This window comes from Notolabrus celidotus, chromosome 3 (assembly GCF_009762535.1).
Source record: "Notolabrus celidotus isolate fNotCel1 chromosome 3, fNotCel1.pri, whole genome shotgun sequence".
NCBI lineage: Eukaryota > Metazoa > Chordata > Actinopteri > Labriformes > Labridae > Notolabrus > Notolabrus celidotus.
In genome coordinates, this window is record NC_048274.1 from 24,210,489 (window position 1) to 24,237,921 (window position 27,433).

A 27,433-nucleotide genomic window follows, 5' to 3' on the forward strand; every position below is an offset into this window, starting at 1 on the left:
GATGAAGTACTTCTTTGTCTTATCAATTCATCAATATTACTTACAATAGTATTTTGCCTTAACCCAAAGTCCCTTCAGTCTAAATGCAAATAGCCTCACAGACTCAATAACAAACAAAGCATTTTCAGTCTCACTTGACATTTTCTTTCAGACTGACATTTTCAGAGAGAGAGAGAGAGAGAGAGAGAGAGAGAGAGAGAGAGAGAGAGAGAGAGAGAGAGAGAGAGAGAAAAAACACAGTGATTGTAAAAGGTGAAAATTATCTTTGTTTGAGATGCAATTAATTTGGATTAATTGAAAGCAGGAAATAACCAACATGTTTTAATTTGAAAGGCTAAAACAAGATAAGGACCTTGATTTTCTGGTATTTCATTGTTTGGTGTCTGCAGCACAATTGTGTTCAAGGAAAAACTTTACCTTTGGGACCAGTGACATGACTTGTAATCTGCCATGTCCAATCAAGATTCATCAGTGTGACGTTATTCACATGAAACGAACCACACTCTGGGGAGTCAGTGGACAATCAGCATAGTAGTATAGTTACACTGCAGAGTAACATCACACTAAAACACCTTGACCTGTAGGTCACTGAGTTATGTAGACCATCAGTTTATGTTGATTTTTTTTTTTTTTTAGTCATGGTGTATTTATTGAGTTTTCCATATGGACAGACAAATACAGCAAACACAATACAGAAATAATAAAGAGAAAACCAGACAAAATTAAATACAACTGGCTTCCAGTCACAGGACAGCCAAGACAAAATGATATTAGAAAACAAAAAGCAAAAAAAAGACAATAAGAATTTAAAGGAGAAATATATAAATAAATTACATAAAAATAAATTAAAAAGTGCACCAGATCGCAGAGTTGGTGATTTTTACAGAGCCATACCCCTTTTTATCCGTTAAGCGGCACTGTCAATCGTTCCACGTAGGAAATAAAAGGATGCCATATTGTATCAAATTTCCCAGTTGATCCCCGTAGTGTGTGTCTTATCTTTTCGATTTTGGGAAAATACATGACTTCACAAATCCACCTGCTGAGTTTATGTTGATTTTAGTGAGAGATACGACACTTTGAAGTACTCAGCCACTGAGAAGAAACAAAGTAAAAGCCTCCTAACTAAGCTATGAGTTTTGCCAGACTCATAAAAGTACCAGACATGCCATGTGATTACATTTGTGCTGCCACAGTTATGATATGACATTATGAGCCTAATCTATTTAGGTATAACATTATACAGATGTGGCTGAAGTTCCTCTTTGCTGCCTTTTCAAAATCATTCCAAGAGTAACTGGGACATCTTGTGGTCAAATACAAGGAGTGCATTAAGTACTTCTTTATGTTGTGCTATTTTGGATAGATTTAGCCAAAACATTTATTGATTAAAATTACCCTTAGGTGTTACGAATGCTATTCGACATCCTTATTATTTAATCCAGATTTTTATTTCCTGTATTGCCTTTTCTTCATGACAAGTCATCGATCCATGATGTTATCCATTTGTTCTTATGAGACCTGCTGTGTTCAGCTGTTTCATTATTATGTGAAATGTGGCCTTGGGTTGGTAGAAAAAATTAACAAGCTGTAATTGATGTTTTGTGTCAGTTGCATAATCTAAATGGCAAGATACTTGTTCCAACGAAAGAACACATGCAAACATTGCTTTCTGTGCCCAATTTTGGATCTGATCTTATTTCTGTCATTTTGACTTGGAGTGTTTTTTCAAAGCATAAAGCAGAAAATAGCTTTAAGACGCACTGACAAAGCATCAAGACAAAATATACAAAACAACCTCCAATTGTTTGCGGGGGCACAAACTAAATACAATACATAAACTTAATAGTGAAATGTAAAAAGGGGCAACAAAATTATGTAAGGAGACTAGCTGTGTAGCCTACTGTATACATGTGTATAAACAGAGGAATGTATGAGAGTATTTATTGTCTGTAAAATGACTCTGTGTGAAGAAAGATACTCCTGTAATCATGACCCCTTATGTGACCTACCATATGACAATCAGTTATCTCCTCCCCTATGCGCATATATAGACGTGAATCATACTCAGTGGTGGACAGTAACAGAGTAAATGTACTGAAGTACATTTTTTGAGTATCTGTACTTTACTTGAGTATAATTTTTTTGGGAAACGTATTACTTTTTCTCCACTACATTTAGAAGACAATTACTGAACATTTTACTCCACTACATTTCTATCAGTGCTCTAGTTACTCACTACTTAAGCTTTGAAGTCAGCTCATGGATTTTCTTCTCTTTTCTTAAATCTGATCCCTAAGACAGTAAAATGTGTTTGTGTAGTTCTGTTTGTCTCAGTGGTTTAGTCATACCTATATATCAAACAGAGCAGATTTCACTCAGATCAGGCAGTTCATTTAGAGGTGGTAATGATGGCTATAATTCTCCACCTGAGCACCCATGTCCATATCTTCAGCCCGTGTTAGAGGTTTTTGAAATGAAGAATGATACGTATTGTTTGAAATGTTCTCCCTGTTTCCCACTCTGCTCAAACATACAAACATTCACTGTCCATCCTGAGAAAGTTTGTTGAGCTATGTAACGTTTGTTTCACTCCAGATGAACATTTCAAACTAAGTTGTCTGTGCTTGGAGTGACTTAGTTTCTGTTTTTATTCCATGGTATAGTTTTAGCAATTTCAAGTAGTGGTTTCTAAATAAACAGAATGTAACAGAATGTACTCCTATGTATTCTTTACTGCCCTTATGTTTATGATGGAAACCATTACAGCACGTATGTATTGTGAAAATACAACGTTTTGAGTTATTTTTTAAAAAGCACTTTGAATACTTTAACAGGAAGTACTTCAGGACTATAACTAAAGTAATAATCTGACAGAGCAACTTTCACTTGTATTTGAGTTATATTTGACATGGAGTATCTATACTTTGACTTAAGTAATGAAGCTGTGTACTTTGTCCACCACTGATCATACTTAAACTGATGTGCATATCAAAAGTCTAACAACAAAGAAAGCTGAAGGCAGACACGTTCAATCCCTCCCTGGTAACCCCGTAATACCGGAATCTGCCTGTCAGCGAGGACGTGGCGTGGCGGAAACCCTGGACAGAGAAGCACAAAGGCAGCCTGCATGCGCAAACTCAGTTGAATCCACATCGGCTCTGTTCCTCCCATAGACTGTACGGTTCCTCCACGTGGACCCTGTCATTGACCAAAATACTCGGGTCTCCGTGGCACACAGGGAGCGCGCGTACGGCCGCCGTTGCGCAGTGCAGACTTGGACGCGCGGGCAGGGCGGTGCGGGGAGGTGCGGGACGGTGCGGGGCGGTGCTGTTCTTCAGACATGAACCTGTAAACACAAACCTCCTGGAATTAAAGCTAATTGTCGTCCACACATCAACTATGCAGACAGGTAGGCTCTGAAAAAAGAAGTGGAGAACACTGTTTGTGTTTATCCAGCTGTGAGACATACATTTCATTCAAAATGTTACTGTGCATGTTACTTCTCTTCATATAAATATTTATTGTTACATGTTAGAACATCCGTAGCCCATAAACGAGGCTACAGTTTAATGCTAAACTAACCAAATCTGATTCTAATTGAGCGTTTCCGGGTCTCTTAAATTCAAAGCAGGACCACAACATAGTTTATCTGAAATACTCAGTTTTTGCAATACAGATGTGCAGCCCGATGCGGTATCAAGTAATACTGCAGTTAGTTTTTGTGGTAGTCCTAGGTCATGTGTTCGGCTACGAGTTAGCTTAGCACCGTTCTCATAATGAGGGTGAAGCTGTAAAGCTAGTTATTGTATGAGGATTAGATGAGGATGAGGATTAGATAGCGTGAACCAAAGGAAAGAAGCTGATCTTTTTTGTCCAGTACTTATTCTAAGATGCAAACCGTTTTCCATTTCTATTTTGTAAGAAAAAGTATCATTTCGGCAGATAAATCCTGTTGTGTAACCTGTCACTGAATTCAGGTCAAATGTGATTTGAGATCATAATGAGAATCTGTGCTTGAAGGTGTGTTGGTGGAGTCTCACCTGGGCAGGTTGCTCCTGTTCCTGTTCCTGCTTATACATCTGTGCCTGGCTGCACCAGGGTTTCCTGGGACACAAGGGTAACCACATTTCCATAAGTACACATAAGATGTTTTTGGCATAACAGTTTCCAGTCAATGTCATAAGAAAATGATCTGCATGATAAATATTTAACACAAAAGACTGTCTTTCCCTATAATGCATGCTAAATGAATTACATTTCAAAATGAGGGGGGCTATTTTCACTGCACAAAAATAAAACATTGTTACATTGCTTACATCTCCCTATGTTTGATTGTAAATAAATGAAAAATAAATACAAATCTAACTATACTTGTGAATATTTTAGGGAGGATTCAGTGGACGTCCATGCCCAAGCAGCAGCAGCCCTAGCAAATCCCTTCATCTCTGGAGAAGAGGACCGCAGGTGAGTGATACATGGACACAGAGTTTCAGTTATACATCCAAATAACTTTAAGCCATATACTTGCTCATAGCTTTTTTTCTAAAACCAGATGGATTGATACAGTCCCATAGCAGAAAGCCTTTTTCCTACAAGATGCCATAATCTTTCACTAAAAATGCTGCTTCAACTTCTGGGTGTCTCAGAGAATAATACACCTATGCTCATAATTATACATACCCTGGCAGAATTTTTGATTTATTTGGTAGTTTCTGTTGTCATTATGATATAAAAAGAGTAAACACAGTTGTTCGACAATAAATGGCTTCACCCAACCACTAACCATGAGTGGGAAAAAAAGTTTTTCTCTCATCATTCATATTCTCCGAAAAATGGCCCAAAAAATCCCAAAGTCTGTCAGGGTATGTAAACGTATAAGCACAACTGTACATTGCGTGTTGAGAGAATGAATGAATTCACAGTCATGAACTGTTTTCCAAACCTCTGCATAACCTGTTTTGAAGTACTCAAATCAGAAAAGCAGCATGCAAACCAGATTCAAATGTGTCTTGTTGGACTAAGCAGTGACTGTCTACTCACTCTGTGGACTTTGCCTGCTGTGTTGTGCTAATGATGTATCCTGCAGCATACTGATAAGAGTACATGAACTTTAACATGGTTTGTAGGTGTTAGAATGAAATCTCTTTATATCAAGGAAGAAAAAATACACATAATCATTCATTTGCATTTATTCAAAATGCAATACCGTGCCATCTTTACTCACATTTCTATTACCTTAAAGCAGTATGATCTTGAATTTCATGACTCAGACAATGGTTTCATTTTGTGAGGGAAACAATCTCTTGGTGGCCTTTATGTCAATAGAGCTTGTTAAATATGACAGAAGAGTTGATAAATCTGCACTAACCTAGACTATATTAATTACCAGGAGGCCTGGGTAAAAAATTAATGGCATTATTTTGTAGAATTTTACCTGTTTATTTTCCCTGTGAGTGTTACTAAAGTCTACACTAAAAATTGTATCCAAATACCCAATAACCAACTTGAAGTATCATGAACTCTGATCATAGACTGTTAAAATGGATGCCATAAGTTCTCACTGATGTCGAATCCAAAAGATTAGAGCTTCCTCTGCTGACTGGCTGCCATAGTGGTCATTAACACTACCTCTGTAATGCTAACAGAGGGAACAAAGGCCAAACTATAAAGTTAAAATACAGGTCAAATACTTTTCCCCCAAATATGGTTTCTGTCATTAAAGTTAGTTTTCATTATGCCAATTTGTGTCCAAGTGCTCATTTTCTGAAAAGTTGAGGAGAGGTGGATGTGACATCATGATTGACAGCTCTGTTGACAAATGCAGGCTCCTGCAGCACTCTGTACAGGATTAGCAGAGTAGAGGAGGAACTGTGTGAGAAAACGTAATGAGGACAACGCAAGAATCATTGAACTTTTCACAAGTGTCTGCTTCAAATTAACACAAATAACTGTTCTGCTGTGGACTGTACCCAACTGAGGGATCTGATGTTTTATCCCTTAGTCTAATATGAGTTTTGGTCTGCATTTCGGATGTGATGTGATGTGTTTAGGTCGATTCTGGGTATGCCTTGGTTGCATCAGTGCAATATGTCAGCTCCCACAGAGGCGTTCTTTTCTATTGGTGGAAATGAAGTGACCTCCATTCTATATACAGTCACTGGTTCTGATGAGATGCCAGTTCCTCTTACCTTTATAAAGTCACTTGTTGAGACTTTTCAGAAAACTGTACACTCTGAGTTGAAATCTATCCCCTCAGTGATGATTTTGGTTCCAGGTGTTTTACTGGTGAATTGAAATATTCTTTGTGATGTGTTTACTCAGCTTGCTGCAAAGTTTCATTCAGTCCAGTCTGACGATTAACCAAGGAGGACCGGAGATCAGCACCCGGGAACAAGGTAGACATGTCCACCTACTTGTGTTTATTAAGCCATTGAAGAAACCTTCACTCAGGATATATCCAGCTGCTGTTTTTATGTGCATACATTACTCAAGTTTCACACTGTACATCTTCTGCAATTTATTAAATACACTTGTTATTATTTGATATTTAACATGTTAGTTCTCTCCTGTTTGTTTCAGAGGTGTTCTACTTGTTTGGACTCTATGACTATGACCACAGTAGGTTTCTGGATGGTTTGGAGTTAATGAAGCTTGTCTCAGAATATAACCTCCATCATTCACCTGGACGACAGGCTACTGAGCAGGTGAGCAGGAGTGTCTCAGGTGTTTGAATGCTGTGTTGTTGTATTTTTTGTGTACCTCTACACACTCATATTTTCTGACCTGGACTCTGTCTGCTGGCACGTGTTCTGATTTCTGAGTGCAGGTGGTGGCTTTGGTAGATTTTTTACTCCAGACTCAGGATCTAAACCAGGATGGCCTGTTAACCCCATTGGAGCTGCTGTCTCCGCCTTTACCTTACACACAGGTACAGTTTATTTGCACACAGCATGTAATAATATTATTTCTATTTATACAATATGATATAATTTGTAATGTCTTGACCCTTATAGTAGTAGTTTGATGCAGACTTAAGGCCCCCTGACTAGCTTTTTTAGAAGTATAAACAGGCAATATAATTCAAATCAAATGAATTAAGTTATGTGAAAAATGAAAAGTTAGTAAGTTAGTCTTGTTTTTTTTCTCAGCGGTGTGTTTGGTTGGATGTAGTAATGTCATCTTACTTTTCACATTTTCAGGACTCCATCAACAACAGTGCACCTAATCAGGAGCAGGGGATGGCAGTGGAGGAGAGCCTGTCAAACCTCAGTACTGGCAAAGAGATGGCAGGAGCAGAGACGGCAGAGCACAAAGAGGAGGCTCATGAGATGTTGCAGGAAGTTAAGCCAGAAGAAGAACTTGTTATGCAAGCAGATGAGCAAAATGGACAACAAATCCCAGAAGCCCAAGCAGAAGAAACGGGGCAGGACCACAAAGTTCCTGCTCATCTGGGACACCCGGAGATATGAATGCTGACACACCCATACATAGACTGTTTCAGTGTGAAGTCAACAGAAGACTGAGATAAAATTAAATTACCGATCACAGAAATGTCTTCTTCTTCATCAGCTTCCTAAAAAATGGTCTCCCTGCTTAAATTCAGAGAAAACCATCAATTGAACTCATAATCAAACTTTGAAAGAGATGATAAACAAAGAGATAAATCTGTTAAGACTATTTCTGTCACCTCATTGAAAGAGAGTTTCTAAAACAAGTAAATGGAGGCTTTCAGTTCAGTTAATTTGAAGTTACAAATGCAGTATTGTTTATAAAAGTATATCAGAAGCCATTCCATATAGAAAAGTACCTATGAATTGTATCGTTCCCCAGGAGATTTAAACACTAAGTGTAGATTTTTTTGACTTAATTTTGAATTGTAAAGAGTATTGGCTTTGGATGTTTGATTTGCTTTAATTGTATGTCTTTGCCCTCTTTTTGTCACACCTGACATTTTAATGCATTTATGTTGCTCTATGTTGTGACTGTTGTTTCATGTACAAACTGTTTGGCCTTAATGCGTGTTACCACTCTGGGCTTAGGATTTGTACCTAGTTGCTGCACCTGGTATGCCAGGAGATTTACTTTTGTCTTCCGTGAGAATTTTTCTCAGCCTCTGCCCTGACTACTTTTAAATTACTTTAAGAAAAACACATTAGTATGCAGTAATGATGACATTTTACTTAATTTTGCCACACTTGAGTACCACTCAGAAATACTGTACTTTGATGAAGACTTTAATGTGCCTCAATGAGTCGGGCTTGCAGAACAGTACTGTATTGAGCATGTGTCTACCACCAACAGTCTTAAGGCGACATGCTTCGAAGCTCTTCAGAATAAAGGTCAGAAAGGCTTTGTTTCAATGACGCTAGATTCAGTATTTATCTGCGAAGTTGAATATGTTTACAAGATTAAAAGGTTTACTATTTGTTGTATTTGTGTTTAGCGTTTTTTTAATAATTTGTGCACTTTTACAGCCATAAAAATAAAGCAATTCCTTTATCCCTCTTTCTTTTATCCTGCTCTCTGTATTTAATAAACACACTCAAAAAATAAATTCACCTTATATGTGAAGTATGAAAGGTAAACAAATATGCTGACAGTGACACTGTTTAAACACTGAACTTTTGAGTTTATGACTAAGAAGGCAGGCACCTTAGTGTGGATTTATAAAATCCACTTGTCAAATAACAGTTATACATCCAAATAACTTTAAGCCATATACTTGCTCATAGTGGCTTATTTTTTGTAAAACCAGATGGATTGATACAGTCCCATAGCAGAAAGCCTCTTTCCTACAGGATGCCATAATTTTTCATTAAAAATGCAGCTTCAACTTCTGGGTGTCTCAGAGAACGAAACATGGCGTATTGAGAGAATGAATGAATTCACAGTCATGAACAGTTTTCCAAACATCTGCATAACCTGTTTTGAAGTACTCAAATCAGAAAAACAGCATGCACACCAGATTCAAAAGTCAGATTCACGTTTTTTTCCCACCAGAATATAGAAGCTAATAATGCAGTGAATGCAAAAAATACTAATGGCAGGGTCGTGCTAAAGACTGATACATTTTAGTGAAAGTGTATATGAGGTGTAATGTAATTTTTTTATGTGTACAAATGTAATCAATGTTTGAAACTGTTGTGTGTAAAACGTATTTGAAATTATTGTGGTATATCTAAGGTGTAGTCTTGGTTATTTATAATCCTTTGATATTTATAAGCCCATTCCTCCCTCTGTCATAAATTAGCTTCGCCCCCACTCAGTCCAACCTGGTTCTGGCACTGTGCACTGCATTAGAACCAGACTCACTGGGGGTGTGGTGGAGAGATGCACACAGAAGGCCATTCTAAATTACACAGATCATCCACTTCACAACTTCTTTGTGGACCAGAGAAACAGCAGCAGTGGATGGCTCATCTCTCTGTGCTGCAGGACTGAGAGATACAGAAAATCATTCATCCCTGCAGCCATTAGGCTTTGTAACTCTCTCTAACAGACACCTGAATTACTTGTTTTATGTGATTTTTATAATTTTATACCTGACTGGTGAAATGCAGAAAGGAAGATGCTCTTGTCATTGTAGCTAATATTGTTAAGTATTATCACGGTTGGTTTGGTTAGACAGTTTCCACTTGTTGTTCTACAACCACATTCAAGAGGCCTTGTCATTTTCAACCAGGTGGAAGAGGACCAAACAGGATATGTCCATTTTGACAAGTTCCTCCCAGCCATGACAATAAAGTACATTCTATTCTATTCTATTCTATTCTATTCTATTCTATTCTATTCTATTCTATTCTATTCTATTCTAGCTAACTACCTTACTCGAGCCCCCTGTTACTTATACTGTTCCAGACGGTTGTTAGGCAACGGTGTAAACACAAAGATGGCGGAGAATAAGCGAAGTGCAGGTTTGTAAGAGTTAACCATCTGAGTCAGTCATATGGTCTATGTAGTGGTTTGAGTCCCAGATAAGTGGGGTAATTGGCTTACTGTATCTGCAGCCCGCTGGCGCCTTAATTCGGCAATTGACAGAGTTTGACGGTAACTCTTCACTAACTAACTCACTCTTGAATCTCTTCTCTGCCAGAGGCTGTCGGCTCCAACAACACAGTGGATGTCAGGTGAGTTTTATCTGCTCTGTAGTAGGGTGGTGGTGTTGGGTTTAAATGTAGATAAACCAGCTGGCTGTAAAGTAAAAATTAATTCACATCAAAAACTTTTTGAAAAACGTAAGATACAACTGGGCCTGGTAGCTCTATCTGAGAACAACATGCCTTTTGTCAGCAGGTATCAGTCACTGTATTTCATATTTAACCCAGTGACATAATGTGGTGTTTTTTCCAGGGAGATTGGCACCATCATCTATTCCTTGGGTTGCTTTCCCAGTCAGGCTGACATACACAACTTTATTGCTGAGGTCAGAACATTGTTTTTTATATGTTTGATAAATTATGCAGTCAACCTGTCACGATTACAGCCAGATAGAAACCTAAACCTTTTCAAACATAAGTCATACAAGTCTATAAGTCATTCAGTCTCTGACTGAAACATCTGTTGGCCAGTATTACAACCTTACATGGGCAGATAACAGATTTCAATACCTTCATATTTGTTTCCAGAAAACATTACTTTGACTGATTTGAGATTGAGTTTCAGTGGATGGGTGCCTGCAGTTTACTGGGAACAATAATCTCAGCACTGTCTGCAGCTCTTGTAGCATAGCAATACAGCTGAGCAGACAGTGATCTGGTCAAAAATGTAGTTTAATATTACATATTCTTCAGAACATTATGTGCTGTAGTAGCCAAAAGGAGCCTTTTGATAACCTCAATACATGGTGATGGCCTTTATTTCACCATGGGTGTCATATTGAGTAATTTCTACCCTTTTCTTTCTGACATATAATACTATGTTCTACAACTGAAGTTAAAATCATTGTACCATAAACTTTGTATTTCAGAAACTACAGCTAAGAACAAGAAACTGAGACAAAAATTTGCACAGGCTCACCAAAACTGGACAATTAAAGATTGGAATAACATTTCAAGGTGTGATGAGTCTCTATTTCTGCTGCAACGTGGTCAAAATTAGTCATGGATCCATCCTGCCTTGTATCAACGGTTGATGCTGATGGTGGTGGTGAAATGGAGTGAGGGATATTTCCTAACTGAGCACAGTTTGAATGCCATAGTCACTTCCAGAAGAAAAACATTACATGTCACTAAGCTCACATCATCTCAAACTGATTTCTTGAACATGACAGTAAGTTCATTGTACTCAGTGGCCTCCACAGTCACCAGATCTCAATCCAATAGAGTGCCTTTGGGATGTGGTGGAATTGGAGATTCGCATCATGGATGTGGAGCTGACAACTTTGCCGCAACTGCGGGATGTTATTGTATCAATATGGACCAAAATCTCAGCAATTGCATCTATGCCACAAAGGCAAAAGGGGGTCCAGCCCAGGATTAGCAGGTGTACCTAATAAAGTGTCCAGTGAGATGTATGTGCTACCTTATAAAAATGCTACCTTAATTTTGAAATCTTTTCTGTGACTCTAATGTGGTATTAATATGATCCTGTGTGGATTATACCTGACTGGTGAAATGCAGAAAGAAAGATGCTCTTGTCATTGTAGCTAATATTGTTAAGTATTATCACGGTTGGTTTTGTTAGACAGTTTCCACTTGTTGTTCTACAACCACATTCAAGAGGCCTTGTCATTTTCAACCAGGTGGAAGAGGACCAAACAGGATATATCCATTTTGACAAGTTCCTCCCAGCCATGACAAGAGTGCTGCTCGAAAACAAGTAAGACATTGTTGTTAATCTTTTATTATGTTACTGAGGTTGAACTCTTCATTACATTTCGTTCATGTAGTGAAGGTGAACACACATGAACGCATGCTTCCACACACTTCTATTTCATCATTAATCTTTCAGGTGATGTTTCATGTACCTTTTAATAGAAACTATGACTCTTTCTTTTCGACGTGCTATTCTGTGCTTTAATGCCACATGGGTAGTAAACTGGGCAGAAGGTTTTAACACAGAACGCTTTTATTAATTAAAATCATAACACACATTACAGAGACAAATATAAATAATGTGTGTGTGTGTGTGTGTGTGTGTGTGTGTGTGTGTGTGTGTGTGTGTGTTTGTGTGTTAGGTTCCCTCCCATCCCTGAGGACCGTGTGCTTCAGGCCTTTGAGGTAGGAGCAGCTGCTGTGTCATTGTTTTCTCCTGTGCTCTAGTTTAGGAGGCAGAAACAGGTTAGCTAGCTCTGTTGTATCTGTAACTGCAGTTCCTCTGACCTCCCCTTTTTCAGCACCACAAACTGCACATGATATAAATAACAAGTACTGCTGACTTACATTTCTTGAAGCCTAAAAGTAATAACTCTGTTCCTAGAATCTGGACAAAGAAAAGAAAGGTTACCTGGACTCTGAGGAGCTGACCAATTACCTGACACAAGAAGGTGAGGGTTCAGTGTCTACTTTGAGAGGCAAGAAAATTACTATTTTTGTTTTTAACCACATCTGTGTTTGTGTATGATGCCTTTAAACCAGGTGAGATCTTCAATCAGCGAGAGATGGAGGAGATGCTGGTAGCATTTGCTGACCCTGAGAAACGCATTTATTACGAAAACATAATCTGCCAGCTGACCTTCGACCCTGACAAGTAGTCAAAGTAAATCTGTCAGCATGTTTAGAAATCTTTGTTCTGGTGCTATAGCTTGATTCTGACTTTGTTTATGGGGCTGTCTTATGATTTAATCAAAATCCTGAACACTTTGGCAGATTTAGGGAATGTATGAATGAAGGGCCAAAATGTGTGACATACTTTAAAAGAGAAATATGTTACACAATTTTGCATGTTGTTATGGTTCCATGCATTAAATATTGTATTCAAACTATCCTTTATCATTTCTATGTTGAAGCAGCAAAGAAGTCTTTAAATTTTCAGCTGTAGAGAACACAAACAGAATTAATCATTTTGAGTGATGCAGAGAGTAAGCCACAAACAATATAAGGTCATAGTTTTGTACTTTTAGGGAACTTAGTTTCAAACTGCTTGTATTGTGAGATCAATTTAGTTTATTTAACTTCATTTTGTTTCATTAAATTTCGAACAGAAGCTCAACAGCTCGAGATAATCCAATTGTACTGATATGAGCCCGAGTACAAAAGAGAGAAACGATGTAGGAATTTAAAAAAGCAGCTCACTGTTGTCCCAACCCCAGTACTGAGGCTTAAAATAGAAGCTGAGGCAGAGGGCTGAATCTAAAAATAGCTCAAGCTCCTTCAGAGTTCTGCAGCAGCAGGCAGAAAATAGCTTGAATTTTATAGTCTTGTTTTCCAAAGAAACTATTAATTTATAATCATGTGCGCATTAACTATGAGAAGAAAGTGGAGCAGCTCTGGTTCATGTGAGCAGTTCTGTTAGTTAATTTTATGATCACTCTTTTATGTTATTTACTTAATCAACTTCATAATTCCTATAATTAGGTTAGGTTTCTTTGTATAATTCACATCAAACTGAAATAACAGAAGAGCACCATTGTTGCAGTGACTCAGCATTTCTCTGGGTGTGTTCCTTACTCCGTGTTGGTTTAGTGTTGTCAGGGACATTAATCACTTCATAATAAAAAGACTGCACAGCGTGCATTCAGGTCTAATAGATACACATGATCTCTGTGTAAGTAATAGTCCAAAACCCTGCTCTCGCTGTCTGAGAAGCATTATCATTATAATGAGATAAAGTTAATGAAGTGACGTCAACTGAAATAAAAATAAATATTTGCTGGATGTTGGGAATTGGATGCAACATTCATCAGTGAATCATAATGAAGTAGTAAAGAAGCCATGATGTAAAAACCCAGTAGCAAGTCACAAGTGTCCTAAAGACAAGTTCTTGTAGTTTATCCTGATCCAAAGTGTTACCTTTAAAAGCTCAGCCGTGATGAACATGACCCTCACCACGAGATGATTCAGAGTATGAGTAAATAATAAAAGCAGTGATAGCCTCATTAGCATTGCATTTTATCTCATGAAGTTTTTGCATCAATCAACATGCATGGAACAGTTCAACACAGCATTGGAACATGGATGACATAACTTATCTAGAGCGTAGATATGTACATGATATGGTGCCAAGCACAAGCAGTCCTGAATCTGAACATGAACGCATGCATTTTTTCATTTCACAGTACAATGATGACCCGTTAAACTTTGTTTCTAATCACTGTGTAAAACAAAGGCATCAGAAAATACAAGATAAGCCTACAGGTGTAGAAAAGTTCTGCCTTAAACATTCCCTTTAAACTAATAAACAAAAGTCAAAACAGAGTAAGGCTCATTCACCCTCCGCATGACTCAACACAGAGAAAATAATTAAAGGGATATCTTAAACTTCTTCAGTTTCCCTTGACATTATATATAATGCATTGTAACATAAATATTGTGTTCCTTAGTGACATGGGCTTATCTTCACGATATGTTGTGGTCAAACTAACTTCACTCGGAAAGAAGGAAATCACTGAAGCTGGGTCGATGATGGAATGTTAGATTATTCAAGTCCAGAAGATGTGTCGTTCAATGTTCAATAAAAGTGATTTAAACCCTGAAAATAGTGGCAGATTATCCCACTAACATTGTGTGAGGAATCCAGAAAGTAGTGGTTTAAAGAAAACATTAGTGTGAAAGGTACTTGGCTCCTATCTGGAGAAAGTAAGATTAAGTCGAAATGTGACATGTTTTCTGTGTGGTCCACTATTTCACAGCTTTAGCTTCATGGAGACTGACACCGAAATGTCAAGTCAAATTTTAAATATCATGTTATCATTTCTCTGAAAAATCTAAAACCAGAGATGTAACTGCTTTCTACTGCCAGGAACATCTCCTTTGCATCAGTGTTAGCAGTAGCAGTCCAAACATTATTTGGTCCTTACAGAGCAATAAATAGACACAAGGAGGGGAAAGGAAGAAAATTTGACAACAGAAATTCTGACAAAGTAACATGAGGAAAATAAAGGAAGAAGGGAAAAACAGAGAAAGAGAAACAAGGACAGGATGGAGGTAGAGAAGAGATTTTTGACATCATATCCAGCTACCAACAATAATTTCTGAATTTTGTTGCGTTATTGCACTGCAACTGACAGGCAGAGCAATGACCCTCTTAAAACAACACAACAAATCCATTCTGCAAATTTTATCCACATATAGTAGGTAGAATGTGAGATCAACTCACTTCCTCTCACTTGTTTGCCTTTTTGAATGAGATAAAAAAAAGTAGAGGCAGAATAGTTCACTTTTTAACTTCTCTGAAACTACTTTCAAGGCAAGGGTTGTCACGGTCTGCATTTCTGCTGACGACACCCGATAAACTTGCACAACAGAATTCGAAGGTTCAGCAGATTCAGTGATTAAACATCTCTGGTTTGCTGCATAGTGAAGTCACAGGTTAAAATAAAGACAGTTTATCATACAGCAGAAGTTGTGCAGCTTTGTCAGCTACTGACGGGAACAAACACGCTAGCTCTGTAACCAGAGAAGGGCCATTATGCATTCAAAGTCCCGATACATAATTCATAAAACACTGAGCCATGGGCCTCCCAGTGTGGACCCATAACAACAACCTGGTGACTGCATGACTTGATGCAAATGTCATGCCTTGTTGTTTCTTCCTGGCTGAAGGATAAGGCCTTTGAGGAAAGAGAGGAGCAGGATAGAAGTCAGGTGATGGGCTACAGTGACTTTGCAAAGATGCTGGGTGTAAAGGATCGAGGCAAGACAGAGCAGGGCAGTGTTTCCTTTACAGATCCAATGAACAGGATACAAAAAGGTTTTGCACTCAGGCACAGACAGAGTAGATATATAGCAATATATAAAGAGCCCATATTTTAACAGAGGTCTGACTGGATTTAAAGGCATTGTAACCCATCATCTGACTCCTGAGAATGAAATCAGATTTTCTTATGGTTCACCTCAGCCATGAGTTTGGAGAGTGAAAGCATTAGTCAGATTTCATAGGGCTACTTTGCATCACAGGTAGATCAAGTTTCCAGAGTCTCACATTATGCTAACATCAAGTCAGCACAACGCATATAGACCATTCAGCACCCCTCTTTAGATTTGCAGCACCAGACCCGCAGCTGAGATGTTGTCCCCTCCACCCGCAGTTTGATAAACCTCAGTACACACCAGTACCGGAGCTACACAGATCTCATAGTCCTCCTCGTCCCAGCAGCTGACAGGCCTGCTCTCCTGTAGAGGGATTCGCTGGCTGCCCTCCTGCCGGCTTACGGAGAAAGAGTCGTCCATGATGAGTCTGGCCTTGCTGGGGTCAATGTCGTTAGAGCCACAGACGTGGCGGTTAGCTGTGAGGGAGGCTTTGGCGGTGGCTGACATGGTGTTCTTCCACTGGGAGCCATGTGTCACAATCATGGCCTGGAAAGCTAGTGTGTGGACGTGGAGCCGGGTCAGCGGTTTACCCTCACCACTGTTAGTGTCTTCCTCGCTGTCCTTATAGCGCTGGTTCAGAATGCGATAGACCTCCCTCATCTGGTCGAGGACAGTGGCTACACGAGGGTTTGGGTCTGACAGCACCGTAATGGTGGAGCCTTTGAGGAGACTGAGCAGGTTTGGAAGCTCCTGTTCATTCATTCCTAAAGAGTCCGCCTGCAAAGAAGAGTCAAGATGGGTTAAACTCAGGATCTGCATCTAACTTAATGGCGCATCTTGGAGACAAAAAAAGGCTGTGCTTTGGCATGGAGTGGCATTCTTTCAAAAATGCAACAGAAAAGTGTTGTTTGTTTTGAAAGAGTAAGCAAGTTCTTTGTAGGGAGTGTGGTTTTGCACTGTTAATAATATATACATAAAAAGGGCCAGAGGTGAAAGGAGGAAACGTGTTTCTAACTCATAATTTTCTCTAAAGTATCCATCTGAAATGCTGCATGTTCTTTGATTTTGCAGACACGTTTCCCAATGTTGATCACAGGTTTTCTTTTATACTTCAGGCACTAAACATACAGTGTTATCTCAACATGTAAATAAAGGAAGCTCAACTGATTAGTTTACAAATGTAATCCAACAATTTAAATAAGCAAATCAAGTTCCAAAATAATCTGGTCAGACAACATGACCCTTGTTTAGTCTGTGGACTCCCTTATTTAAGGCATTCTGGGATATCCCCATGTTTCACTAGTTTAATTGATTTATTAAGCTTAAAAATTCCAATTGTACATGATCCCTTTACAAATAAATTGAATTAATAATTACAATGTTGGCTCATACATACACGTGGAATGACGTAGTGAAGCAGGTCTTCCATTATACTCTCTTCCACAAAACTGGCCATCTCAAAATGGACCCCAAGCTTTGCAGATGAGGAGGACAGGAGATTAGCCAGGCGGGAGAAGAGAGCATCACGCTCACCTGTATAATGAAAGGAATAGGCAGGGTGAGAGGAGAACAAAATCTACATACAATGGGAGTCACTTGATAGGCGGTGAAAAGAGAAAGAGAAGAAGAAGAAACCAAGAGGAAGAAGAAAAATGAGGGGATAAACTAAGACATAAAGAAGACACTCAGGTAACACAAGACACCGATGATCTGCCAGTGTGGTAGTGTGAATTGGAGAGCAAAATATGATCAGCAGAAGCCTTCACTGCATTGTACAGGGTCCTTAAGTGTTAAAATGATTCCTGATAACTCTTTATTTTTAGAATTGTATCAAATGTGTCATCTTTTTTCAATTCAGATCAAAATGATTGTCAGATTGTACTGCTGGTTGTCTCAATTCAAAGATGAGTCAAGGGTCTTCACCAGTCCTTTCTTACCTTCTTGGAAGGGGAAGTTATCCATCATCTGCAGCCCCCCCACCACCAGCAGATCTGGGTTAAAGTCTTCAAGTTTCTCTGTAAACTCTGCCATGGAGTCCAGGTAGGGGTTATGGTCATCACTGTGAATGATATATCTAAAGGGAACAGAGCACAAACAAATCCAGATTCAAACACAACAGAAAATAGTCCTCTCACGGTGCTCACAATCACAGTTATTCTTTTTTTCCTTTACTAACATGATCATTTCTTTGAATTAATGCTCTCTCTTCTGAGAGAGGCTGTTTCATTCCTTTCATTTCAAATGTTAACTAGATTGTAATCTGCATGAGAAATGAAGAATGACATTCAGTTATAATAAGCCACTAACCCAGGAAGATGTGAGTCTCAAACTTCAATATACTCACATGCAGAGTTTCCCTTGTATAAGACTCTGAACTGGAGATAGACTGATTAATCAGGATGACTAATGGCAATTTGAAATTATTGGCATCGGCCAACACCAGTGCTGACAAGGCCAATGCAAAAGTATGAACAAGTGCAGGCAGCCTCGTCAGCGTGTCTGCTGTTGAACAATATTAACGTCCCTCTAAAAGGCTGCATGTTTTTCCCATCCTAAATGACAGCAGATCAAATCCTGAAATGGCTAGTGTTTCATTTGAATTCTGTTATGATGTATATAATAATGAGTGTAGTGTTGCTTCTGACATAAATATCAGTCATGTTCTGAAATCTTAAGCATAACCTGACATATTTTACCATTTCATGACTTAAATCCATCTAAGAATCCTTCTAACACATGGTACTGACTCACCATGTATATTAGATTTTCATGTGCATTGAATAACAGATGCTAATTTTAATGTTATGATTGACTGTTGTATTTTATAAAATGCAAACAACAACAACAACGTGATATCAACATTATACACTACCAGTCAAAAGTTTGGAAACACCTTCTCATTCAATGTTTTTTATTAATGTTAATATTTTAAACACTGTAGATTAATATTGAAGGCATCAAAACTATGAAAGAACATATATGGAATTATTTAATTTACAAAAAAGTCGTAAATAAACCAGAATATGTTTTATATTTTAGATTCTGTAAAGTAGCCCCCTTTTTCCTTCATGACAGCTTTGCACACTCTTGGTATTCTCTCAGTCTGCTTCATGAAGTGGTCTCCTGGAATGGTTTCTAATTAACATGAGCCTTGTCAAGAGTTCATTTGTAGAATGACTTGCCTTCTTAATGTGTTTGAGACCATCAGTTGTGTTGTTCAGAGGTAGGGTTAGTACACAATGGATAGACTGGTAGTGTATATCGACCATTAGCCCACCTGCTCTCTGATTGGCTGTTTAAAACTTGACGTCAGTCGACCACTATTCTGAACATATCAACCAAATTCTCTGCTAACACTGACCTGTTGGCTCTTCGTGAGGTGAAAGGCCCCCAGCTTGCACCAGAGGGATACTCCATGATCAGATGAATGTCTGGCTCTTCTACCACGTTACCTGCCACTGAAGAAACAGACAGAGGACGGAGAGGCACAGTAATATTAAAAGGTAAGTATACAGAGTTCAGAAAATGTGTTTAAAAAATAAAGAGGGTATTTAGAGTGTACTAGCAGTGTGTGTTTTTGTGTGTACCTGTAATGTGCTGGGATAGTACATCAGTAAAATCTGGGCTGAAACTTCCCCCCAGCAACACATCACAGCCCTCTGTTGCCATGCGACCAGCCATCACCGGGGCATTGCCACCTACTGACCATCTGTTTCCAGGTAGGTCACGGGACGCTTCAACCAACTCACTAAACAGAGTCTCGTTCAGCATGAAACGCCTGCAAGACAAAAACAGAATAGTGAAACACTACAGAAACTAAATGACAATAACTACAGAGCAGCAACATTATTTCTTCTGAACAATGTGTCTTATTGTCAAATGGATTAGTTATGCATCATGAGAAAATCATTTTCAGACATCAGTGTTTCAAATGTCCCGTATGAATAAATCCACCTTGTTGAACCAATCTGTGCCCAAATGTTGACACAGCAGTGTGTCTATGACTTTTTAAACTGACTTTCTCCTGAATAGCAGAAAAATGAAGTGTGATGCTGTGTTATGAAGTCTCATTTTAACAAAACAGACTTGTTTTACTTCTTAAATCCATGAAAAGCTTAAGATACAAAGATGTCTGCACAAGTTTATCAATGGCTCAAAATTTCAAAGAGTAAAAAGATGAAGCAAGGACAAACATTTCTAAGAGATGGAATGAAAACCTCAAAGGTGTGGATATAAAAGAGGAGGTGGTTTACTTGTTGCCACACTTGATACCTCAATGAAACTGAATCTTAGCTGCAGATTCTATAACGCTGCAATCATCACAGGCTGTCCTGTCAGAACATGAAATGTGTATGATGGCAAATGGCATCTAAACTGACACATTCTTTTCAAGGTTACACTCCTTGTTTTCTTTTCCACTGTTTGATTATAGCTGGACGTGTATCTGTGTGTGGTTAGCGACACTGAACGGTTGGGTGTGTGCAGGAAGGCGGGCCGTGTGATAGGTGCAGGAAGAGGGTGTGATGATTAACATGAGCTGTCCTCTGTGCAAAACTTAAGGACTTCCAGAAGAGGGACATCAGCAGAAGAAGAAGGCTGACCTTCTGAACAGTAGAAGTAGAGGGATTTAGAAAGCAAGAGTGAGGAAGGTACAAAAGTTAAAGCTAGTGAATGAACAAGAAATGTTAATATAATAGTTCAAAAGTCAAGGTAGTGAGTTAGTTTTGAATGGTGAATAGTATTTATATTGCTTTCTCTTGTCGTCCAACCGCTCAAAGTCCTTTTACGTGACGCCACATTCATCCATTCACACCACATTCATATGCTGATGGCAGTATAAGCCCATCAGTGTTATCTAATCCCTTTACACACTGCTGGCACAGTCACCTGGGGCAGTTTGGGATACAGTGTATTAGACAAGGATACTTCAACAGCAGAACCTGAAATCAACCCCCAACCTTTATGATTCAGGGACTGGTGGACTCTACCACTGAGCCACAGCCAACCCCAATAAAACATCATCACATTTTCCATGACGCGTGAATGTGCTTGTGAGAATCAGGAGGATGAAACCCAGTTTTGCCAAAATCACCAAATAAACATTTCACTGATGACAAACTACTTGTAAGCCTTAAACAAGATTAGCCTGGTTCTGGTTCATTCTGTAGATAAGGATATCTCCAACTCATCACTGTATCTCACTCAGTGTGCCAAGCTGAAGCTGCATGTGTATAATCATAGTGTCATATGGACAGACGCAGCATGATTAACTGACAGAGAAGAGAAAAGTGAGGAAAAGCAAACGGAGCAAAAGGAACCGTTTTATTTTATGAAAGCTGATCTTAACTTGGCAGGAATACTGGGTCATCTTCTCTGTTCTTTCCACATAATATAATAATAGTTTTTTGCTTAAGGGTTTACAAATTATGGTCAGACTTTACCAAAAGAAGTTCAGCCTCATTCAAGCATCGGCTGAAGTAAGAAATACTTACTTAGCTGAGATTTTGACATGGAAAAAAATTATTTCAATCATTCCGTCATCCTTTTTGTCCAAAATAAGGGCCTGTTGCCTTCAGGTGTCTGTTCCAGACTATGAAAAGGGCTCACAGGCGCCACAGATAAAACAGTTGCAGTCACAAATGAATGAGAAGTGAGGGGAGATAAGTTCAACGATATAAACATCTGATACTTTAGGATTGCTGCAGAGCAACTAACTGATAAACACAGCTAACAATCAGACACCAAAACAATGTGAGGATTTAATCAAGCTCTTAATAATTTTAATATCTTTTACTGATTACTGATATTCTGTGGAAAAATAAAAGTAACTGAAGATACTGAAGATAAGGAGTGTCCTTGTGACTATTTGCATGTATGTACTTCCAAAATATGTCAACACAATCATGATGGAATTTGAGTGTGTGTGTTAAAGAGCATGTGAGGGAGAAAGAATGTTCTGTAGCCCGAGGGGTCCAACAAAGAAAGTATTTTTTTAAATGTGTCCTCAGCTTGGCTCCAGCCTCATGAAATGTGTACTCACTTCATGTTCCCCGTTGTTTGTGTCCAGTTACACCCTGAATTTAAACACTGAAACTCAGCCTAAGACATGCCTTAACTATTCAAATATTTGCACTGAATTAATATCAACATACCGTGAAAACACAGTGAACATTACATTTAATAAGTCACAAACATCCTCAGTACTCACTCTGCAGCTGCTCCTGGTGCAAAGAAGTAAGCAAAGCTCTGTGCCAGCTGCAATTCATTTTCTATGTAGTTATGATGAAGCGGCTGGTCTGTGGGTGGGAGACCAATCTTATTAATCAGCGATACCCCATCCACGAGCAGGTCCACACAACCTCCAAAACCTGAAGAAGCAGGCAGAAAAACAGAGACAGGGAGAACAAAATGTGTGATTCAAAGGCCGCACAGGAGCAGGTATTGAACTCAAATGATCAAAGATAAGATGATGAAGAAATGGCTTAACAGAGAAACGATTATGTACCACTTAAGACCCTGCAGTCAAACGTAACAGTGCACATAGAGAAGTAGCGCCGGTGTGCAAGCTTTAGTAAACTGAGCAGGGAGAAATCTGAACAGATGCAACTGCTGTGACATTTGTCCTCCACAGCGGTTTCTCAAATGATCGGTTACAGTGTCAGCTGCTGGATCAAACCTCATCAACACATGGCCTTCAGCTATGAAGATTGTTGGGCGAGTCTGAACAAGGACCAACATACGAGAATGTGTATAGCAAACCTATTAGCATTAAAGCTGTGCAAGTTTCAGACGATCTTGCATTTGCATTACTTTTAAATAATGAACGAAGTTCCAAATCTTGGTTTCAAGCTTCTGTGTTTGCAGCTCCCTGTTTTATGATTTTCTTTTGGACAATCTTAAAGTGTTAAAGTAAAAGAATGATGATAAAACATGACAAAACAAATTCTAAAATAATCTGACGCACCCTGTGCCAGTATGTAAAGACAAGTACAAGCTTGATGTTATACTGTAAGGCTTACATGTGATGTGACATTACCTAATTGTGAGTAATCCAGTAACAGGTCTGACTGCGTGGCTCAGTCTGTTGCGGAAGTGGGTAAAGGTTGGACAGATATGATGATCAGCTCTGTTGTGTGTTCGTACTGTGGTTCAAAGTTTTTCAAGATTTGAGGATAAGATCATCACAATCCTGATACAGCACAGTCATGCTAAGTACCTCTTTTCAGGAAAGTGCATACAGCCATTTGTAGTCTTCAAGTGAGGTATTCTACCTTTGAAAGGTTTTATACATTAATTATACAAACTTGAATTAAACAAGCTAATGATGTGGTGCCCCTTGTTGTAAATGAGGGCTGAGGCTTTCAGCGGTTAATCTGGTTGGTTTAACCTACATCCCTTTTGCAAATATTGGCTCTACTGTTCACTTTTTCCATCACCACTTCAAACAGAGGAGACCTATATGAAAGAGCTCCTCAGTCAATGTTGGAGAGTGGTGATCAGCATGTTGTTGAGCAAGTAGTTCAACTACATACTGCAGCAGCTGTACGGCTATCCCACTGACCACTGAAAGGATGCATAGAGAATGCACTAGTCAGATCCATTATTTTAATTCTGTTTATTTACAATTATTTAGGGAAGTAGTGGCGTGCTAGAGACATCTAATTATGCTTGGTGCTGAGACCCAGTTAATACTATACCAAAGTTATTATTTAACTTTACTAAATTGATGTAAGCTGTAGCTTTGCTGTAGTTAAGCTCCTTCCACTGTGAATACTTTCAAATAATTCCTCAACACTGCAGAGACATGACAGTCACACATGGAGATGAGACTTTTGTGGGTCAGGTTGGTGGATGGAGGGTCTCTGCTCAGAACAAACTGTTCCAGATAGAGATACAAAATGCTGATCTGGACTGAGATCTGGTTACTGTGCAGATCCTTCATGATCAGCCCTCTTAAACCACCAGATGTACCCTACACCTTGGTGTAATGTGTGTATGTTCAGGCTGTAATATACATCTTCAGTTAAGATTAGATGTCTACGGAAGAGGATTAGGGCCACTGAATATAAATACATAAAGGTCATTAAAAAAAATATGTATATATTATTATGAGAAAAAAGTTCGAATTCTGACTTTAATCTCAGAATTCTGACTTTTTTCTTATAATAATAACAATAATAATAATAATAATAATACATAAATTACCTTTTTTTTTTTTCAGTGGCCCTAATCCTCTTCCACGACAACCCTTCTGTTGTAATATTTTGACAATTACTAAAATAAACGGAAGTTCATATAATATATTATAACATACTATTTAAGTCTTATGTTGAGGCATCACAATCACCATCTATAACAGCCTGTATATGCTTTTACATACATTGTATTTACTGTTTTATACATGAAAAAGCTGGATCTAGTTTTATTGCATTAAAATCAGCTTACCAGCGTCAATGTGAGCTATTTAGAATAAAAATGTGAAACCTGTTAAATAATGAATCATTAAACTCTTGCACTAAGGTTAGGCTAGCTAACATTAGCAGACACTCACCGACAGCCACTCTCGGTCTCTCCACGTTATTCATCCCGACTTTCCGTTCCGCCCGGAGCAGAGAGGACAGCACGGTGTCCAGCCGGTCGTCCAGCCCTGCATCCTGGGGTGACCTGAACCAAATGGCCAAAAGAACCACGAACAGGGACACAACAGGCCCATATTTCATCCACGAGACCCTTCCACCCCCTTCCATCGCTCAGAGACTACCCGGCCTCAGAGGTTCACACACAGCCCGACAGAGAGCTCCTTCCGCCCGCTGGACCAGTCGGAGAGCAGCGTGCTGACTGAGCGCTTGTTTTTAGAGCCGGAGTGTCCCGGATGTTATTTAAACGGATGTTTACTATGCTCAAAAACAAATCTAAACAATTAATTCAAAACGAAATCATGAGAATGTATTTAAGCTATTATAATAATACATTAAACCATTTCATAATAAAAACCCTCCTTATGGCGTGCTGTTTTGATGGAAACACCGCTGTACGTGGTAGAAAGCTGCGTTAAAAACGAGCCACTCATTTTACTTTGAAGGGGATGTTTGTCTACACTGACAGCAAGGCGGAAGTGGCTGAGGTCAAACCGCTTAAAGCCCCATGTGAGGAGTTTTTAGCTAGTTAAGAACACAGACCAGGGGTGTCAAACATGCAAAAACCGGCCCACGGAACGACGTTGAAAAGTCAAAAACATTGCAGACATGACATTAACTGCAATTCTGCAATAAAAGTAACTGCAATTTCAGAGTTGTCCTCTAGGGGACGCATAAAATCATATTGCTGATGGAGCGCACATGAACTTTTTTTTTTCTCAAAATGGGAAAATAGATGACTTGCTGTTTGCATAATCCGGTTGAGATTCATAAAGACTTTTTATAGCACTATAAGATGATCCTGCTGGAGCTGAGGGGTCCAGAATAAGAAGCTTTACCTTTGTTCATTATTATGATCTCTGTTCTTTTGCAGTAAACATTACACTCTGTGTCAGGTGAATGGGTAACCTCTGTGTTTTGTGTGTTGTCAGCAGGTTTCTGAGGGATCTGAGAGGCGCTGATAGAGATATTGAGGCTTTTAAACGTAAACTAAAAACGTATTTATTCAGTCTGGCTTTTATGTAGAGTTTAACAATTTTATTACTAACCTTTTACTGTAATATTGATTTAAATGTTGCTTTATTATTTTAGTAATTTTTTTAACTGTTATCTTATTCTATTTTATGTATATATTCATTCATTTATTTAATTTTTATTTATCTACTCAGTTTTATTGATATTTTTACCTTTAGTTTTATTTTTCAACTCTTATCCTTACCTTTTTTAAAATTTAATTATTTAAACTATTTTTTATTCTTAATTTTAATGCTTTAACTTATTTTAATTCCACATATTTTATTTTGGTGTGCATTGGTCTCTATTTTATTTAATTTAATTTTATGCTGTTCCTATTTTTAATTTGTATTATTACTATTTTTCTTATTATTATTATTGTCCCCTAATATGTCTTGCCATTGTTTCATTTCTGCTTCTCTCTCATTTTTCAATCTCTGTAAAGCACTTTGGGTTGCATTTGATTTGTATGAAAGGTGCTATATAAATAAAGCTTGATTGATTGATTGATTGATTGAGGTTTCGGGGCTTAGAGTAAAATATTCAGCTCACTATGAGACTCATCATAGCAAAAAATACAACAGCTGTTTTTGTGAAAGATAGTTCATTATATGTGAACATTTTCAGAATGTACTTGTACTTTTTTTGCACTAAAACAAAAGGAAACATTTTGAGTTTTCACTATTCATAGGTTATTATCAAGACGCAACCTCCGGTCTAAAAATATGAGTCCAATGCGAAAGTGTTAAAAGCGGCAGTTCATCGAGGATCCGCTTGAGGCTGGCTCCGGAAGTACCGGAAGTCACATGAATGGGAAAAAGACGATCTTTACAGCAGAAATAAACATGTTTACAGCCTGGTACAAAAGAAAAGTGTAGTCTGGATAGCTCATTTCTTGATGTGCTCTCGCTGTGAGGGGTGTGATTTTTTTCCTATTGCGGCAATTTCGAAGATATTGAGATTACTAGTCTTCCAATGAGAGGCACAGCTGCCTGCGGGAACACTGTGGCTGTTTTCGAAACGGCCTGCTACATACTACTTACTAATGTAGTAGGCAGTAGGTATTGCCTACTACTTACTGTGTTTGAATTTAGTATGTAGTATGGCTGTTCTGTTCGATCTGCGTTGCATTACGCTGGGCCAGGCGTCACTGGATTTCCGGTTTCGGAAAGCGGAAGTAAACAACAGCGAAGCCGATAGAGAAACTGATTCTTTAGCATTCACTTATGATTTAAAAAGTTAGCAAGTGGTTTATATGTAATTCGATAACTTCCACAGCACCCAAAAATGGATTTCCTCCCATCAAAAAAGAAGGAAAATGAAAAAGTGGAACGAGCGCCGTGCATTATGGGTAACAGTACGCGAGGCAGACTGGTCTGATGCATACTGTGAATTTTTCCCAAATCAGTAGACATCCGGGGAGTTTTGGCATACTGCAGATTTTGCTCTTTTTCAAATACTACTTACTACATACTGAATTTTGTTCAAATCAGTACGTACTGCTAGTATAGTATGCGGTTTTGGAAACAGCCTGTAGCTGTTGGCTTGGAGGCTCAAACTCTGCCTCTTTACGTCACACTGGCTCGACAGAAGCAATATGGTTGCCGCCGACGATTGGTGTCAAAACAGCTCTTCAGAAACAGATGGGTGACGTCACAGATACTACGTCCATAGTCTATGTTTATTATGTTATATAACTGGTCCAGCCCACTTCAGGTCAACTTGGGCTGTATGTGGCCCCTGAACTGAACTGAGTTTGAAATTAGCCCCTGACATAAACTGTATAAAATAGGGGTTAAGAAAAATACTGAAACTTACATTGATGTCTACTTTGGCCCAAAATTTAACTGCGCAAATATTTAAGGACTACAA

General features: G+C 38.6%; 3 protein-coding genes across 3 annotated transcripts; 2 read left to right on the plus strand and 1 right to left on the minus strand.

Moving 5' to 3' along the window:
• The first annotated feature begins 3,030 nt into the window (after nucleotides 1-3,030).
• On the plus strand, nucleotides 3,031-8,508 carry cgref1 (cell growth regulator with EF-hand domain 1). Its single transcript, XM_034680769.1, has 7 exons — nucleotides 3,031-3,412; nucleotides 4,024-4,120; nucleotides 4,390-4,467; nucleotides 6,325-6,398; nucleotides 6,583-6,707; nucleotides 6,830-6,931; nucleotides 7,203-8,508. Exons 1-7 carry the CDS (start codon nucleotides 3,403-3,405, stop codon nucleotides 7,470-7,472), a joined length of 756 nt encoding a protein of 251 aa, XP_034536660.1. The 5' UTR covers nucleotides 3,031-3,402; the 3' UTR covers nucleotides 7,473-8,508.
• Nucleotides 8,509-9,877: 1,369 nt separating this feature from the next.
• Nucleotides 9,878-12,925, plus strand: efcab2 (EF-hand calcium binding domain 2). The gene is made up of 7 exons (XM_034680205.1): nucleotides 9,878-9,917; nucleotides 10,097-10,130; nucleotides 10,354-10,426; nucleotides 11,744-11,820; nucleotides 12,179-12,221; nucleotides 12,421-12,487; nucleotides 12,579-12,925. Exons 1-7 carry the CDS (start codon nucleotides 9,893-9,895, stop codon nucleotides 12,692-12,694), a joined length of 435 nt encoding a protein of 144 aa, XP_034536096.1. The 5' UTR covers nucleotides 9,878-9,892; the 3' UTR covers nucleotides 12,695-12,925.
• A 1,105-nt stretch (nucleotides 12,926-14,030) lies between these two features.
• adpgk2 (ADP-dependent glucokinase 2) lies at nucleotides 14,031-24,775 on the minus strand. Its single transcript, XM_034680204.1, has 7 exons — nucleotides 24,463-24,775; nucleotides 22,120-22,279; nucleotides 19,499-19,689; nucleotides 19,273-19,369; nucleotides 17,849-17,985; nucleotides 17,308-17,444; nucleotides 14,031-16,688 (listed from the first exon to the last, which is right to left on the minus strand). The coding sequence occupies exons 1-7, from the start codon at nucleotides 24,656-24,658 to the stop codon at nucleotides 16,137-16,139; spliced, it is 1,470 nt and encodes a 489-aa protein (XP_034536095.1). The 5' UTR covers nucleotides 24,659-24,775; the 3' UTR covers nucleotides 14,031-16,136.
• Nucleotides 24,776-27,433: the final 2,658 nt, after the last annotated feature.

Bases quoted from the DNA above. Each gene is read 5' to 3' on its own strand.
- adpgk2 (XM_034680204.1), bottom strand. From the start codon at position 24,658: ATGGAAGGGGGTGGAAGGGTCTCGTGGATGAAATATGGGCCTGTTGTG. The intron at 19,690-22,119 runs GTGAGTACTGAG...TTTGTCTTGCAG, and splicing joins GCACCAGGAGCAGCTGCAGA to GCGTTTCATGCTGAACGAGA. The intron at 19,370-19,498 runs GTACACACAAAA...CTGTTTCTTCAG, and splicing joins ACTATCCCAGCACATTACAG to TGGCAGGTAACGTGGTAGAA.
- cgref1 (XM_034680769.1), top strand. The intron at 4,121-4,389 runs GTAACCACATTT...TGAATATTTTAG, and splicing joins GGGTTTCCTGGGACACAAGG to GGAGGATTCAGTGGACGTCC. The intron at 4,468-6,324 runs GTGAGTGATACA...GTGTTTACTCAG, and splicing joins TCTGGAGAAGAGGACCGCAG to CTTGCTGCAAAGTTTCATTC.
- efcab2 (XM_034680205.1), top strand. From the start codon at position 9,893: ATGGCGGAGAATAAGCGAAGTGCAG. The intron at 9,918-10,096 runs GTTTGTAAGAGT...CTTCTCTGCCAG, and splicing joins GGAGAATAAGCGAAGTGCAG to AGGCTGTCGGCTCCAACAAC. The intron at 12,222-12,420 runs GTAGGAGCAGCT...CTCTGTTCCTAG, and splicing joins GTGTGCTTCAGGCCTTTGAG to AATCTGGACAAAGAAAAGAA.